We start from the raw sequence: 13,251 nt of genomic DNA on the forward strand, positions 1-13,251 counted from the left end.
CAGTGTGACTATTAACACAGAGATTATTACAATCAGAATGACAGTTTATGCAAAAACATGTATTTTTACTTAAATTGTTGCCTGAGGAAAAAAAGGTGAAAGAAGTAAATAATATCGAACTGCAGTACAGACATTTCCTGTCTCAAACTGGGGAAGAAGCGGATGGGAGGCTGAGTTTTTCTAGCACATAGAGCATCCATCTTCCACTATATTTTTAGGCTCACTTAAATTATTCAGAAATCATTTCTATAACAATGCATTCTTGATTTATGTCTTAAAGTATGCAATCAGCTTAAGAGACAATGGATTTGCTACTCAGAATTTATGGCGACGGTGAGGAACACGGGACTTGCACTGTATTGTGAGGTTGAGCTCTCATAGTCAAGTTAGAGGAAAGAAGCCTACAGGTTAAAGTAAGCAAAAAGGGTGTGGTCCCTATTATCTGGGTCATATCCTGATGCGTTCGATACATCAGTAGGTATAGAGCTGCAGGCTGCACGGAGTTTTGCACAAGTATTCATACACCGATTATTTCATGTCTGAAATAAATGCAGCAGTGATCAAACATACAAATTAAGAATGACACCCCTCCTCTATCTCAGCTGTGATACAGGAGAGGTGTTAAAATGGTTATTACCTAGGGCAAAGAGAGAGAAATTAATTTAGTTTATGGTATTCATCTCTCACTTTCTCCAGGAGATCACTCCCTCCCCACCTCTCCACTACTGACACACTGTCAGTACCCTCTCTCCTCTCAGACAGTTCAGTTGATTCATACCTAATCACACACAGAGCACTTGTTCTCAGCTGTGTTCTCACGTCCATAGCTTCTTTCTCTAGGAAGGGCTTATGCTCCAAAACCTTTCGCATTTTTATCACTTATACCAGCTGGTGTGAGGGGAAAAAAAAAGTATCACCTGTGTTACAGCTGTGTCTTGCCTGTATCCTGGCTACAACAGCGCTCTGGTTCAGGAGGAGATGCTTTTGCACAACCTTGTTAAGTATACACAGAAACAAGACAAATCACTTTCATCTGAGCCACCCAAACAGCACATAGGTAGCAAATATATCATCATCAGGAGATCTTTTTCTTGGATTACTGCTAGACCAGATAACCCCATTGTTGACTACGGGCCATTATTGGTTGAAGTAAATGGATAAACCAAACCTCACTATACCTGGTTACAAAAACAGCAGCATCCACAGGAGGGGTGTCATCCCTTGCGCCAGGAACCTGGTTGTTACCGAGATATTTTGCCCCACCATATTCTTCATTTTGCCATTGACAAAAGCTCTCCAGAGACCTCTCTCCATGATGCCCAATAGACAACTTCGCCTTTTGGAAAGAAAGGGATGCAAAAGAAGGAACATCAGTCGCAGTTTTTACATAAAGCATTAGACCTCTGATGAAATATCAGAGGCTCAAAGAGACAGACGCGATAGAATGAATGTGCGAAACCAGCTTCATCTGAGAGGTGAACTAGGGACTTTGGGATCCACACTGACTTCTGTCATCTGATCTACAGAACAAACTCCATCCGCTGGCAGCAGTCATAAGCTTCTAATACAGCACTACGTTCAAAAGTCTCGTAAGTGTGGAAGTTATACATTCGATACAAAAGCCATATAATTTTTAATCTTTGTAACCGTTAACTCCTGAGACTGGTTCGCAGATGTAAGTGGACAAAGATTTACCAGGAAGGATAAATAAACTCCCACAGCCCCCTGTAATTCCCACCTTTAATACTGCCTGGTGCAGTGTGGCAGGCACTACTTAAGATTTGCAATCACGTGGCCAGACGCGCCCCATTTCCCCCCAGCACAAGGTTCCTGCTCTGCCTGTGAGACCACCACAGTACAGTTATAGCAGCAGGGTAAAAATGAGTTAGAACTCACAGGACGGTTGCGGAGCAGGACTAGTTTGGTCACTCGAATGCTGACTTTAATTCCAAGACTTTGATGTTGAAACATGTTGTACACCTGTTAAAATGCAAAGAAAACATCCACAGTATATCAGTAACAATACCAAGACTTAGCAATAGTTGAAGGAACTAACTGTGACTAAAATTAGACATTTGTCCCTCAAAAAGCTGACCCAAACCAAACCCAAATGGTTGTGCTACTACATTCAACAAAACAAAGAATTTTTAAGAACTACTGTGTTACCACTCTAACAGCTCCACATATTACAGTGCAGCTAAAAGGCTTGCAAAACCACAGTAGATTTGCTCCTACCATACTGCATTTGACTTCACCACCTGACCAATTTGTCACAGACTAATCTGAGCAAGATTCAGCATTCGAGGACAAAAAAACATTAAAAAAAACCACAAACCAAAAATACACAAGCTAATTACAGAAAGAAAAATACTTTTAACTGGAATAAACAAGAGAAAAGGGTTGCTGAGCAACAAGGGAAAGACATATTCCCAAGGAACTCTAAACATAACCCAAAGTCTCAGGAACACGGACATACGTTACGAAGCATCCAACTAATATGGATCTTCAGCATTTAAATATCAGAGATATCTGAATGCAAGATGAAATAATGGTGTGTTTTAGACTTCAGGAAATAGAATGGAAAAGCAATTTCCCTCTGTTATTTTCATATCTTATATAAGAGAATAGTAATAAGGCAGCACATAATGACACAAGCCTCAGGAAATACAAAAATAGCACCGGAAACTACCTTACTACTTTCTCCAGATTTTGCATTCCAGCTCAGATACTTCACCTCATTTTTATAGGTTAGAACATAAGATCTTAATTGATGCCAGAATTTTATTCCACCCATTTCTCCATGTACAAATGCTTTAACTAGACTATAATCAAAAAAGGTGAGGGAAGGGTTTATTTTAAAAAGGTTTAAAATACCCCATAATAACCTTTGGATGAATAGTGTATTCCCTACTCAGTCAAAAAACCAAAATCAAGACCACTGAAGACAGACTCTTGACTAATGGGAGGCAGGATTTGGCCTCAGGTAAGCTATATTCCTTACTCATATCTCGTTTGGCTAGAAATATCACCCAGGCTCAGCTAACTTCCTACAACAAACCCAAGACATGAACACATGTCGGATGTTATGTTTTCAATGCTTGGTATTTTTCCTATTTGTGCAAATACTCAGGAATGTACTCAGTGTAAGAGTGTTCTTAAGCTCTTTAGTGTTTGGGGTTGGATTTAAGCACACACGTAAATGTTTCCTATAATTTAGATGCAGATTGCAAGACAGACGCTACTCAGTATTTGACCCACTGACCTTCAGTACGAGCACAATAAGCCATTTATCTTCCCTGCGGCTGGTATACAAACACATACAAGTGCTGGTACTATTTACTTAGCTCAGGGGTCTGTTGGTAGAGTAGCTAAGGCCTCTCACTACAGACCTGCAGGGACAAACTTGACACTTGCAAAAAAGGGCTCTGACAGTTGACCTATGTGTAAACGGAGACCTGGACGTTCAGCTGAGAGGGTCAGTGGGGCATCATCCCGATCAAGTCAATCTCTCATATACCACTACAGAGACTAACAAACATTTGCATGTGATGGACACCTTTGATTTGCCTAGCTCACTGCTAGCTCTGACCATCCCATAAAGCTTCTACTCATAAAATGAGAGTACAGCAAACAGGTTCTTATAATCAAGCCGAATGGATGCTGGTGCTTGCCTTTCCATCAGAGCAGGCAAGCTGCCCACCTCCAGACCCAGTGCAGAGATCCAAACTTCAAAAAGGTAGTTTTCGTTAGCAAAACATGCATAGCTTAACCAGCTGCTGGAGAGTTCAGCATGTCATTTTGAAGCCCCTCTTCCTTTTCTCCCGCAAGCTCTGTCCTAAGGATAACTTTGACTGCATTTGTATTTGCATCCATCACTGATCTCAGAAGAGCCCAACCTAGCCAGCCGCAGCAACAATTGGATACTAAACCAAAAAGACACCAGGCATGCAAAAGAGGCTTTACTTTCTTTGTTTATTCAAGCTTTGTTTGCTTATTCTTTTAAACCGAGTCCAAAGAAGCCCCAGATTGATGGTAGTTTGTGTTGCTCAGTAGGAAAAATAACCTCTCCCTCTGCTAAATAAGCATGACTGGCACAAGCGGCTGTTGTACTTCAGCACAACTAAAGCATTCCATCACAATCCACCTGGAGAAGACAGACCCTTTCTCATCAGAGCTCTGCTCCAGCTAGCTCTGCTTCCATCCCCCACTCTGAATGCCTTGGAGGCTGAACTAGGCTTTTCAGTCCATGAGCTCTGACTGGATTAAAAGGGAGATGCTTGCTTCAATGCAGTCGGACTGGTTCCTTTGCCCTGCAATCAGTACTTCAACATGTGTACAGGTAAACATCCTGTAACTTGCCTGACACCACGGCGCGCTGGCCTGCCAGGCTCTGATAATGACAGGATGCCGATTATCACTGTGGCACAAACCCAGGTGTATCAGCAAGAAGTGTTTCCCCTGATGTTTTAGGACAGACAGTGTGTGGAATTCTGAAGATGTGGTGCAAACAGAAGTGGCAGTGCATATTCTGGCCATGCTTATGAGTTGTTTAACCACAAGGACAAATCTCTAAGTAGATGATTTATTACTGTTAAAAGGTAAGAAAGTATGATAGCTAACAATACCCACACGTTGGGGTAAATAATGTTTTAATGAAGTTTTAGAATTCCTCAGAGATGGATAGACAGTTGCCAGAAGAAGAATAATCGTTTTTGTTGGTGTTGTTTCATACAACTCTGCACAGTTTCTTAGGATTTAAAGTGTGATCATAATAAGCTCAGCTGAAGGGGATATTAGCACTGTGATTTAAGATGGTCCCGTTCCAGAGCCACAGGACACTGTCAAAATATCACATTTATAATTTCCAATCTTCTTTCATGAACCAAGCTCAAGAGCAGGGAAACATCTCCAGCTTCATCTGCCTTTGCTGATTCTTCTATTTCTTTTCCAGTTAGCAAAAAGTCCCCTGTAAAGTTTTATACAGAAGGGTCTACATAGATTTAGCTGGGAACTGTTCACACTCCACCCACAAATAAAGTTGTCTTTCAAAATGAGCTAAGATCTGCAGGCAAATTAGCCAGAAAACAGACCTAAAAGTGTGCCTGCAAATTGGTCTGCACAAGCAAACATCACCACCCAAATAGCTCTTATTCATTAACCGACTGAGTATGGGATGTATAGGCTCCATCGCTATACTGAGAGGACCTTCTCAATTAAAACAGTGCAAGACCATTTACACTTTAGCAATTTAGCCCAGACTAGGGCTGTGAAATGGAGACACGGAGTTTGAGACTGAGAAACAACCAGCCACATGGCACTTGAGCTTCTCTGACTAGATGCCTGCCAGATGCCACCCAGCCCCTCTCTCACAGCCCTTCCTCAACAGGACAGGAGGACAAAATAAGATGAAAAAGCTCGTGGCTTGAGATAAAAAGACGGAGATCACTTATCAGTTACCGTTACATGCAAAACACACTTGACTTGGGGAAAATTTAATTTATTGCCAATTAAAATAATTTATATTGAGAGAAACAAAGAGGATTTAAAACAACTCGATTCCCTCACCTCATCCCACCACTTTTTCCTAGGCTCGACTTCACTCCTCCATTCCTGACTCCTCCGCCTCCTTCCCCCTTACTCCAAACTGCTCAGGGGGATGGGGAATTGTGGTGAGCCCGTAACAGCTCCTTCCTCCTCACACTTTTCCCGTGCTGCAGCATGGGGCCTCTCCATGGGCTGCAGTTCCTGGCAGGAGAATCTGCTCCAGCGCAGGCTCCTCTCCACAGGCCACAATATTCTTCAGGGAATACCCACCTGTCCCAGCATGGTCTCTCCACAGGCTGCAGGGCATCCTCTGCTCCAGCATCTGGAACACCTCCTGCCCCTCCTTCTGCTCTGTCCTGGCTGCTCACATGGATTTTCCTCACACTTTTTTCCCTCGCTGCCTATGCAGCCTTTTGCCCGTTCTTGAATATGTTTTCACAGAGGCCCCAACAGCTTTGCTGATGGGCTCCACTGTGTCCTGCGGTGGGGCCGCTGCAGAGCATTACAGCTGTGTGGGCATTGCAGAGCCAGTTCCAGGCTGTGTCCGCACGGGGCAGCCCCGGGGTCTCTCCTTAGACAGGCCCCTGCAGCCCCCACCGCCAGCTGCGCCCAACACACTATCCTTTTAAATGAAAACCCAAACGGTCTCAAATCACTGTCTTTAAGGCTAGAAGGAGCCCCAGTGAGAAGACAACCAGACCTTAAATGACTTGATGAGAAAATATGAGGCTGGGTTCAGCACAGGTTATTTACAGCCGTTTTGGCAGCACACAGCCGATGTTAAACCAGACCGCATGAGGTAGGTTGTGCCCAAAGGAAGCATTGTCATGGAATGCAGGTGTCTTTAAAATAAAAGAATCCAAATCCATAGGTCTTTCCTGCTAGGAATTGGATTCTGTCATGGCAGAGACCACCTTCTGCTCTTCTCACCCAGCCAACAAGGAAACCATCACCCACAGACTTGGCGAGTCAAAGCTGTTCAGACCCCACGCCCAACTGGCTATCATCAGCACACGAGCTAACAGTGCCAAGTGAGGTGGCCAAGATAATTGGTACCAGGGGAGGAGGAATGGGATTTCCTAGTGCAGATGTTCTCAAGATTTCCTGCTGCACGGATAACATGCATTAATAAAGAGACTGACTCACAGACACCTCCCTTCCCACTCGCAGTACCCTGGGCCACCCTCCCTCAAGCCTGCAATTGCATCACACCCTTGAGGCTGCTGTGACCACTTCCAACAGGGGAAAAGTAAAACTATTTGGGGTATTTTAGGACCTTTTAATAAAATAAGGCAGCTGGGAAGACAAGCATCAGTTGCATGAAGCCTGCCAACACACCGCCATGGAACAAAATGCAAAGGTTACTGTTCTAGGACATCACCACAGTGTCAGAAAGTAGCTTGGCTGGAAGAGCAATGGAGGTTCTAGGCTGAAGGGAAGGAATGCCAAAAGTTGTCAATGTGGCTGAAGTGTGGTCATGATCACTGCTTGCCCTGTTGCAGGTGAACTTCTACACTGTATTGACTTCCATTCTGTGAGAAGTCATCAAAAGTAGAGAGAGTGCGCTTTGGAAACAGAAAGAGGTATGGTAGAGAGTCACACAAAACAGAGAAAAATAGAAGGAGAAGCACAGAAGAACAAGAAAAGGAATAAAGCCAATCTGACATCTCCCTGACAGAGCTTTAGTGCACAGAATGACCTAGAAGAAACAGAAAAGCTTAAAGCCTGAACCATCCTTCTCCTCCTCCTCCTCCTCCGTTTGCATTCCTCCTGCCTTTCTTTCTCCTTATAGCTTTGACATGGAAAGGACAGAATCAATGCAGCTTTGGCATGAGCTGTCCAGGCCTGCTCCAGCACGCACAAAGCACAACCTAGACATGAGGAATTAGGCTAAGAGAGGAACCAAACTACATCGGTTTAATTTTTTTTTTTAATTCTCAAGAGCTTCCTCTGCAGGTGGATGGTGGGAGGGAGACGTGTGTGTCTCAGATGTTTTAGAGTTCAGAACAGCAACCCTGAGGGTAAATTGACTTTTTTCTTTTTTCTTCCTTAAGCATTGCACTCAGGCGAGAGCCTCCCCATTGCCTTGGCTGCTGGACAACGTTTGGACAGCAGAAGCATTAGTCAGGTTACCGAGGTTGTCTTTCACTTGTTTTGAAAAGTGCTATAGGATTTCTAACACCCACCTAAAGCCAAGCTTTCAAATTACCCCATTAAACATTACGAAAAAGAACATATTCATGGCTCTTTATAAGATACAGTTGACATAACTCTTTCTCCCGGGGCTGCTGGAGCAAAAAGAGAAATCTGTAGGCAGTGATCAAACACTTATATCCTTTTCCCTTATGTCCATGTTCCCATCATGAAAATTCCAGATCAGGGTAAGGGAGCAGATTATCAGTGGCAGTTCTGGAACCTTTATGTGCCAGCCCCCAAGAGCACAGAGATATAAATCCATCAAGGCATGCATGATAAAAATGATTTTATCTGCTTCTTTAACATAGCAAAAAACTCACAGGGGAAATCCAAAATGAAAAACGATCTGCAGAGTGTAAAATAAGGCTTCAGAGAGTAAACCAGTATTATAACTAAAGAACAACATAAAAATGTTCCCTCTTAATGACATCCAAAAGATCACTAACTTCAAGTTACTGCTTGCTGCTGCAAAGAGCTTCCACACTAATCGCATGGCTTAGCAACAGCTGCAGAACTAACACATACTACAGTAACTTACCCCTTCATTGTATGTTTTCTCAGAAAAAGGCAAGCTCAAAACTAAGCCACAGTTCTAATTTCTTCCAAAATCCCCCAAAATGCACTTAGGTGGGAAAAAAAAAACAACAGCTTTTTTTTAGGTTTTCAAATCCATAGAAAGCAGCTTTTAAATTGCTATGTTGCGGTCTTGGAAGTTCAGACATCTCTGTCCCTAATTGCTCAGAGGGTCTGTCTGAGTGGGACTTGGTTTGCAAAGTAAGCTCTGCACAACTGCAAGGAGCCAACATTCGTAACTTGCTGTTCACGTACGAGCTGAAACCAGTCACTCCTCATCATTAAAAACACTATGACCACGGAGAGAACTTTACAAAGGGTCTCATACCTCATCTATCATGTGCTTCAGAAGCATCTGAATCGGAGTTTTCTCCAGGAAGCTGAAAGCATAAGTCATGAAGACCAGCTACAATAGAGGCCAGTCCCGTCTGTCTGTCTATGCGGACAGAGAATCTCCTTTTTATCTTATTGGCCATTTCTCTCAGATGAAAAGAAAACACAGAGGAAGCAAAAGCATAAAACTCCTGCAGGAAAGCAGTGCACGCCTCATGCTTCGGAACCTGCTCCTGAACAGAGTCCAAAAGGGCAGCTATACGCACAAATGCAGGGATGAGGAAAAGAGAAAGCCAATGTTCTGGTCTTCTGGTTGCCGGCTGAAAAACTTGAAGTTCAGTTTAGATGAACCCTGAAGTATCGCAAGAGCAACAGAGGACTTCATAAGAAACAGAACATTCATCCAAACAGCCTCCGCAGGGACGAAATGCAATGAGAAATTAGAGTTGCCAGATGCAGACTAACACAATGGGTGAGCAAAACAAGCATGCTTTACCACAAAGGCACTTTGCTTTGGAACTTAGCTGAAGTTTTAAAAACTGGTGGCTACTGAAGAAGGTCATGAACGGGAGATGCACTCAAGCCAAAGGATGCAAACGGGAGACAAGAACTGAAATGCAAACACTGCAACACCATGCAAAAGCTGAATAACAAGGGAGTTTAACTTAGAAAAATAAATCAATACCTATATTTAAGAAGCTGGATTTGCATTTCTATAATTCTGCTTATATCTCTCGCTGTCCACGTCCTTACATTGAGCATGCTCATAAACTCCTTGCCTCACTAAGGCTGCAGATGTACATGGTGGCATTTGACAACTTCTTTATCGGCTTTTTGTTTGTTTGTTTGTTTGTTTGTTTTTAACATTATCACAAAGCCATCAGGAATCACCCATTAGCAAAATCGTGCTGAATCAAATACCTTGCCAGAAAGCAAGAAAAGATTCCATTTTAGAGGTGGTGACTTAAAAAAAAAAGTCAACTCAAAGCCCTGGAGCCATGCTTGTCCCTACTCATGCATTAGAGAGTACCTTAGAGAGAAATTCTTCCGTGATCTTGGAAAAATCTGTCTTACAACTTCAAATATTAGTTTAGTAAATGGAAGCACTTGCACGTCTCCAACGACAGTCAAAAAACCCCAAGTGCCTTTGATGTGAATCTCTTCTCTGTTCAGGGGATGGTCAGAACTACAGAATATCATTAAAAACACAGCATTTGCTATACAAAGTACTACCTGTTATTTCTGGTTTGCAAAAAGGGTTTGCTGTGCTTTTAGCTGTTATTCTAGAGGAGGGTGGTGGGTTTTTTTTTCCCTAAGATTCTCATTTACCAAAGGAGCAATAAAACAGTATTTTGTAATGCTGACTTTTTTCCCTTCAGAAATTCTTGTAACATAAATAGTTATTAAATACTTTAAGGCAGATCACTTTATTTAAAATGTCTATAAATATAAAATGCATTAATAAGACCTCTTAATGCTTGTTTTGTGGTTTGACAGTAAACGTAATGGCTTACAGCGAGGAGTTAAGTTAATATACCCCTGACCAGTAATGTTCTATTTGCTTAAATGCGAGCATCCAAGCCAAAATTAACATTCTGGTTTCTTTTAGAGGCAGCCCGCCATCCTGCAGCATAGCTGAATAAGCACTGCCTAATATCATGGGGCGAATCCTGTCCTCGAACTAACAGTCACAGAAGGCTGACAGAAGTCGTATCAAGGCAGGCAGCAACCAAAGTTCCCAAGCAGCCAGGGGGCCCTTCATTTGCGTGGTTACATAGAGCACAACTGATCCTGCACCAGAGGAGGATCTAACAGATGCTGCCCTAGGAGTTAGGGTTGTGCGGTTCCTCGTATCACAGTTTTACGGATGAGAAACCACCACACAAAGATTCACCATGGCTACTTCAGCGCTAACCAAAAAGTGCGGCTGAGTGAAGAGTTCAGCTAAGGCCTACCTAAACCACATGACTATCCTTCCTTTCTTCCTGCAACATATTTTCTGAGTTATTCTTCAGCCTCTTTCACTGGGATGAAGATCAGCTTTCATCAGAGTAAACGGAATGTTAAAACCCCCTTTGATTTCACCTTGTTTTATAGCCTCAGAATAAAGGATTTATGCAATGATGACATCTATGTGCTTGCCTATTATTATTCCTCAGTATCTTCTGATCTTGCCAGCCACTCACAACCAATTTCCTCAGGAGGTAGAGGCCTGAAAGATCTTATGTTCCTGCAAGTGTGGGAATGTAGGTGGCCTGACAAAGGAGGGAGATTCTGTCGGTGCTCCTCTGAAGGCTGAAAAGCTGAAACGCAAATTCAGATCCTACCAGACATCAGAAAAACCACACGGGTGAGACCCTAGGAGCAATGACTTAACAGTGGGAAGCATTTCAGCTGGACTTTGCACCTTGGGAGATGTCAGATAAATGCGTTCCTCAGCCAAGACTCCTCTTCCATGTGCATTCTCTAGTGTCTAATAAAGGGGTGAGCTCACACTACGGCATCAGAACCTAGCTTAAAAGTCCATCAGCCAAATCCATTGGAAACTAAGCTTCAATATTTATTTAGTAAATGGGTTTAGAGAACCCAACCCATCTATCAGCACCTCTCCATACATATATATTCACACCTGGCAAGCTGATGTTGCTGAGATGTTCTGCAGCACTCCTCAGCCTGGAGAGACAACAGTATTCATGGCCATCTTTTGTTTAGGCCTTGGTATATCAGTGTATTCAACCCTACCAATTTTCACAGGCTGATAAAGCTACACAACTCAGAGATGCACTAGTGGCTACACTGAAATAATTGACCTTTTGGCACTTGGATCATCAAGACGAAAGATTAGACAAGTGTTTTAAAAGTTCTCACAGCCATAATGCCCTGTCCCAGCCCCAGCAGAACTGTGGGGCACAATGGCAGATTTTTATTATCTCACTGAGGAATCAGTGCAGAACAGATTTTAGGAGGACCCTGGGCTGCCACTGCAAACAAAAGGCATCCATCCCCCTCTCGAGGTCCCAAGCATCTGACATAAGAAAGAAACTCCACCTTGACACATACGTTACATCTGAATGTGTATTTCTGTTAGTTCAAAAAGGGACTTGAGACGCAGATTTGTTCAGAGCTGAATATGACTTACATTCTGCCTGCTCGCTGCAAAGCTGGTATGTGAATTTAAAGGTGGAGGACCTTTGCGAAGAACAAGGCTCTTGTGCCCCCAGCAAACACATCCTTAAATGCAAGAAAGCCAGTAAGTAGACCCTGAAGTGATGGCGGCATGAATGGATTTGTTGCATGCAGACATTTCCTACAAACACATCCACATAAATGTAGAGACACAATGAAGCCCTACTAAGTGACTATTATCAGAGAATGCTAGAAGGCAAAATAAAAGGCAGAGGAAGGGACACAGAAAAGCAGTTTGTTAATGGAAAAGACTTGTTAAACAACTCCCTACTTAATCAGCAAAGCATTTCACTACCGGAGGGCTCCCTCACACCAGTGCTTGATAAAGGAATACAAGACCTCTTAAAAAGCTGTTGTCCCATAGCCGGATTATGCACTGAGCATGCATCACTCAGCTCTTCACTGGGAAGCATGACCAGTCAATTACCATTAAGAAGTGTTATTTTTTTGCAAGCCAATTTGCTGTTCGTGAACTACAACAGAGCAGTAGTCAGGAAAACTGGATGCCACAATAGCATGGGCACAGGGAAATACAAGTTTCCTCCAAGACTTCCTTGCGCAAATGCCTCTGGAAGGACCCCTGCCGCCTCTGAGCAGTTTTCAGTGTCCACATCCAATTTAGCCATTATCTCTTTATTGGCACTGCCAGCAAGCGAGCGAAGGAGCACTCCTGGTGAGAGGCTTTGTGTCCCCTTATCAGCTGAGAGGGAAAGCTTAACTATCAGGACAGCTAACAAATTAACACCCACGCTTCATATGAGCTTGCAATTTCAGAAGGCTCTCCTCACTCCTGGCAGATTCTCTGCAGAATTTCTAGAATGCTTCTAAAGCCCAACTCCATCAACTATTCAGAGGTATGATCGGTGCCACTTCATGTAGCACAAGAAGTCCTGAGGTAAAGACAATGGGATCAGCTGGTCATTCGGTGATAAGTTTGTCATGTTTTCTACAGCAAGGGAGGCAGCCATTTTCATTGTGTTATGTTAAAAACAGAGATAAAAAGTGTTTCTAACTGACCAGTCTTTCTGCTGGAAATTAACATGACTGTTGTCTTCATTAACACTTTGACTTCCATGACAATGACCCACAGAGAAATATCTCTTAGGAAACAGGTGTGCCACGGAAATCTTCAGGAATCCAAGAAACATCATGTCAGACAAGACCATCTATCCACACTGGGATACTCCCTTCCAAGGTAAACCATAGCAGTACAAAAAAACATGGTCGAAAAACACCACTCCTGAATAATTATGGAATATTTCCTAACTGAAAAGTTGCTATTTCAGTTTCAAAAAAGTATTTTATTGCAATGTCCTTAGGCAAACACCTGGAATCATACAGATGGGGGAGAAGAGGCACATAACACAAGAAAACCAAAACCCTTCCTCATACCTCAAGGTCAAAACAGTTACCCATTTC

At 42.9% G+C, this 13,251-nt stretch overlaps 1 protein-coding gene across 2 annotated transcripts in view; it reads right to left on the reverse strand.

Annotated features, from left to right (window-relative positions):
• ADAMTS17 (ADAM metallopeptidase with thrombospondin type 1 motif 17) overlaps window positions 1-13,251 on the reverse strand; it is a 191,336-nt gene that overhangs the window by 150,452 nt on the left and 27,633 nt on the right. For both annotated transcript variants that reach the window (XM_075100679.1, XM_075100680.1), the window contains exons 5-6: window positions 1,897-1,980; window positions 1,179-1,336 (exon numbers count right to left, since the gene is read on the reverse strand). In XM_075100679.1, coding sequence (XP_074956780.1) covers window positions 1,179-1,336; window positions 1,897-1,980 — 242 coding nt within the window. The remainder of the gene's footprint in view (window positions 1-1,178; window positions 1,337-1,896; window positions 1,981-13,251) is intronic.

This window comes from Phalacrocorax aristotelis, chromosome 7 (assembly GCF_949628215.1).
Source record: "Phalacrocorax aristotelis chromosome 7, bGulAri2.1, whole genome shotgun sequence".
Taxonomy (NCBI): domain Eukaryota; kingdom Metazoa; phylum Chordata; class Aves; order Suliformes; family Phalacrocoracidae; genus Phalacrocorax; species Phalacrocorax aristotelis.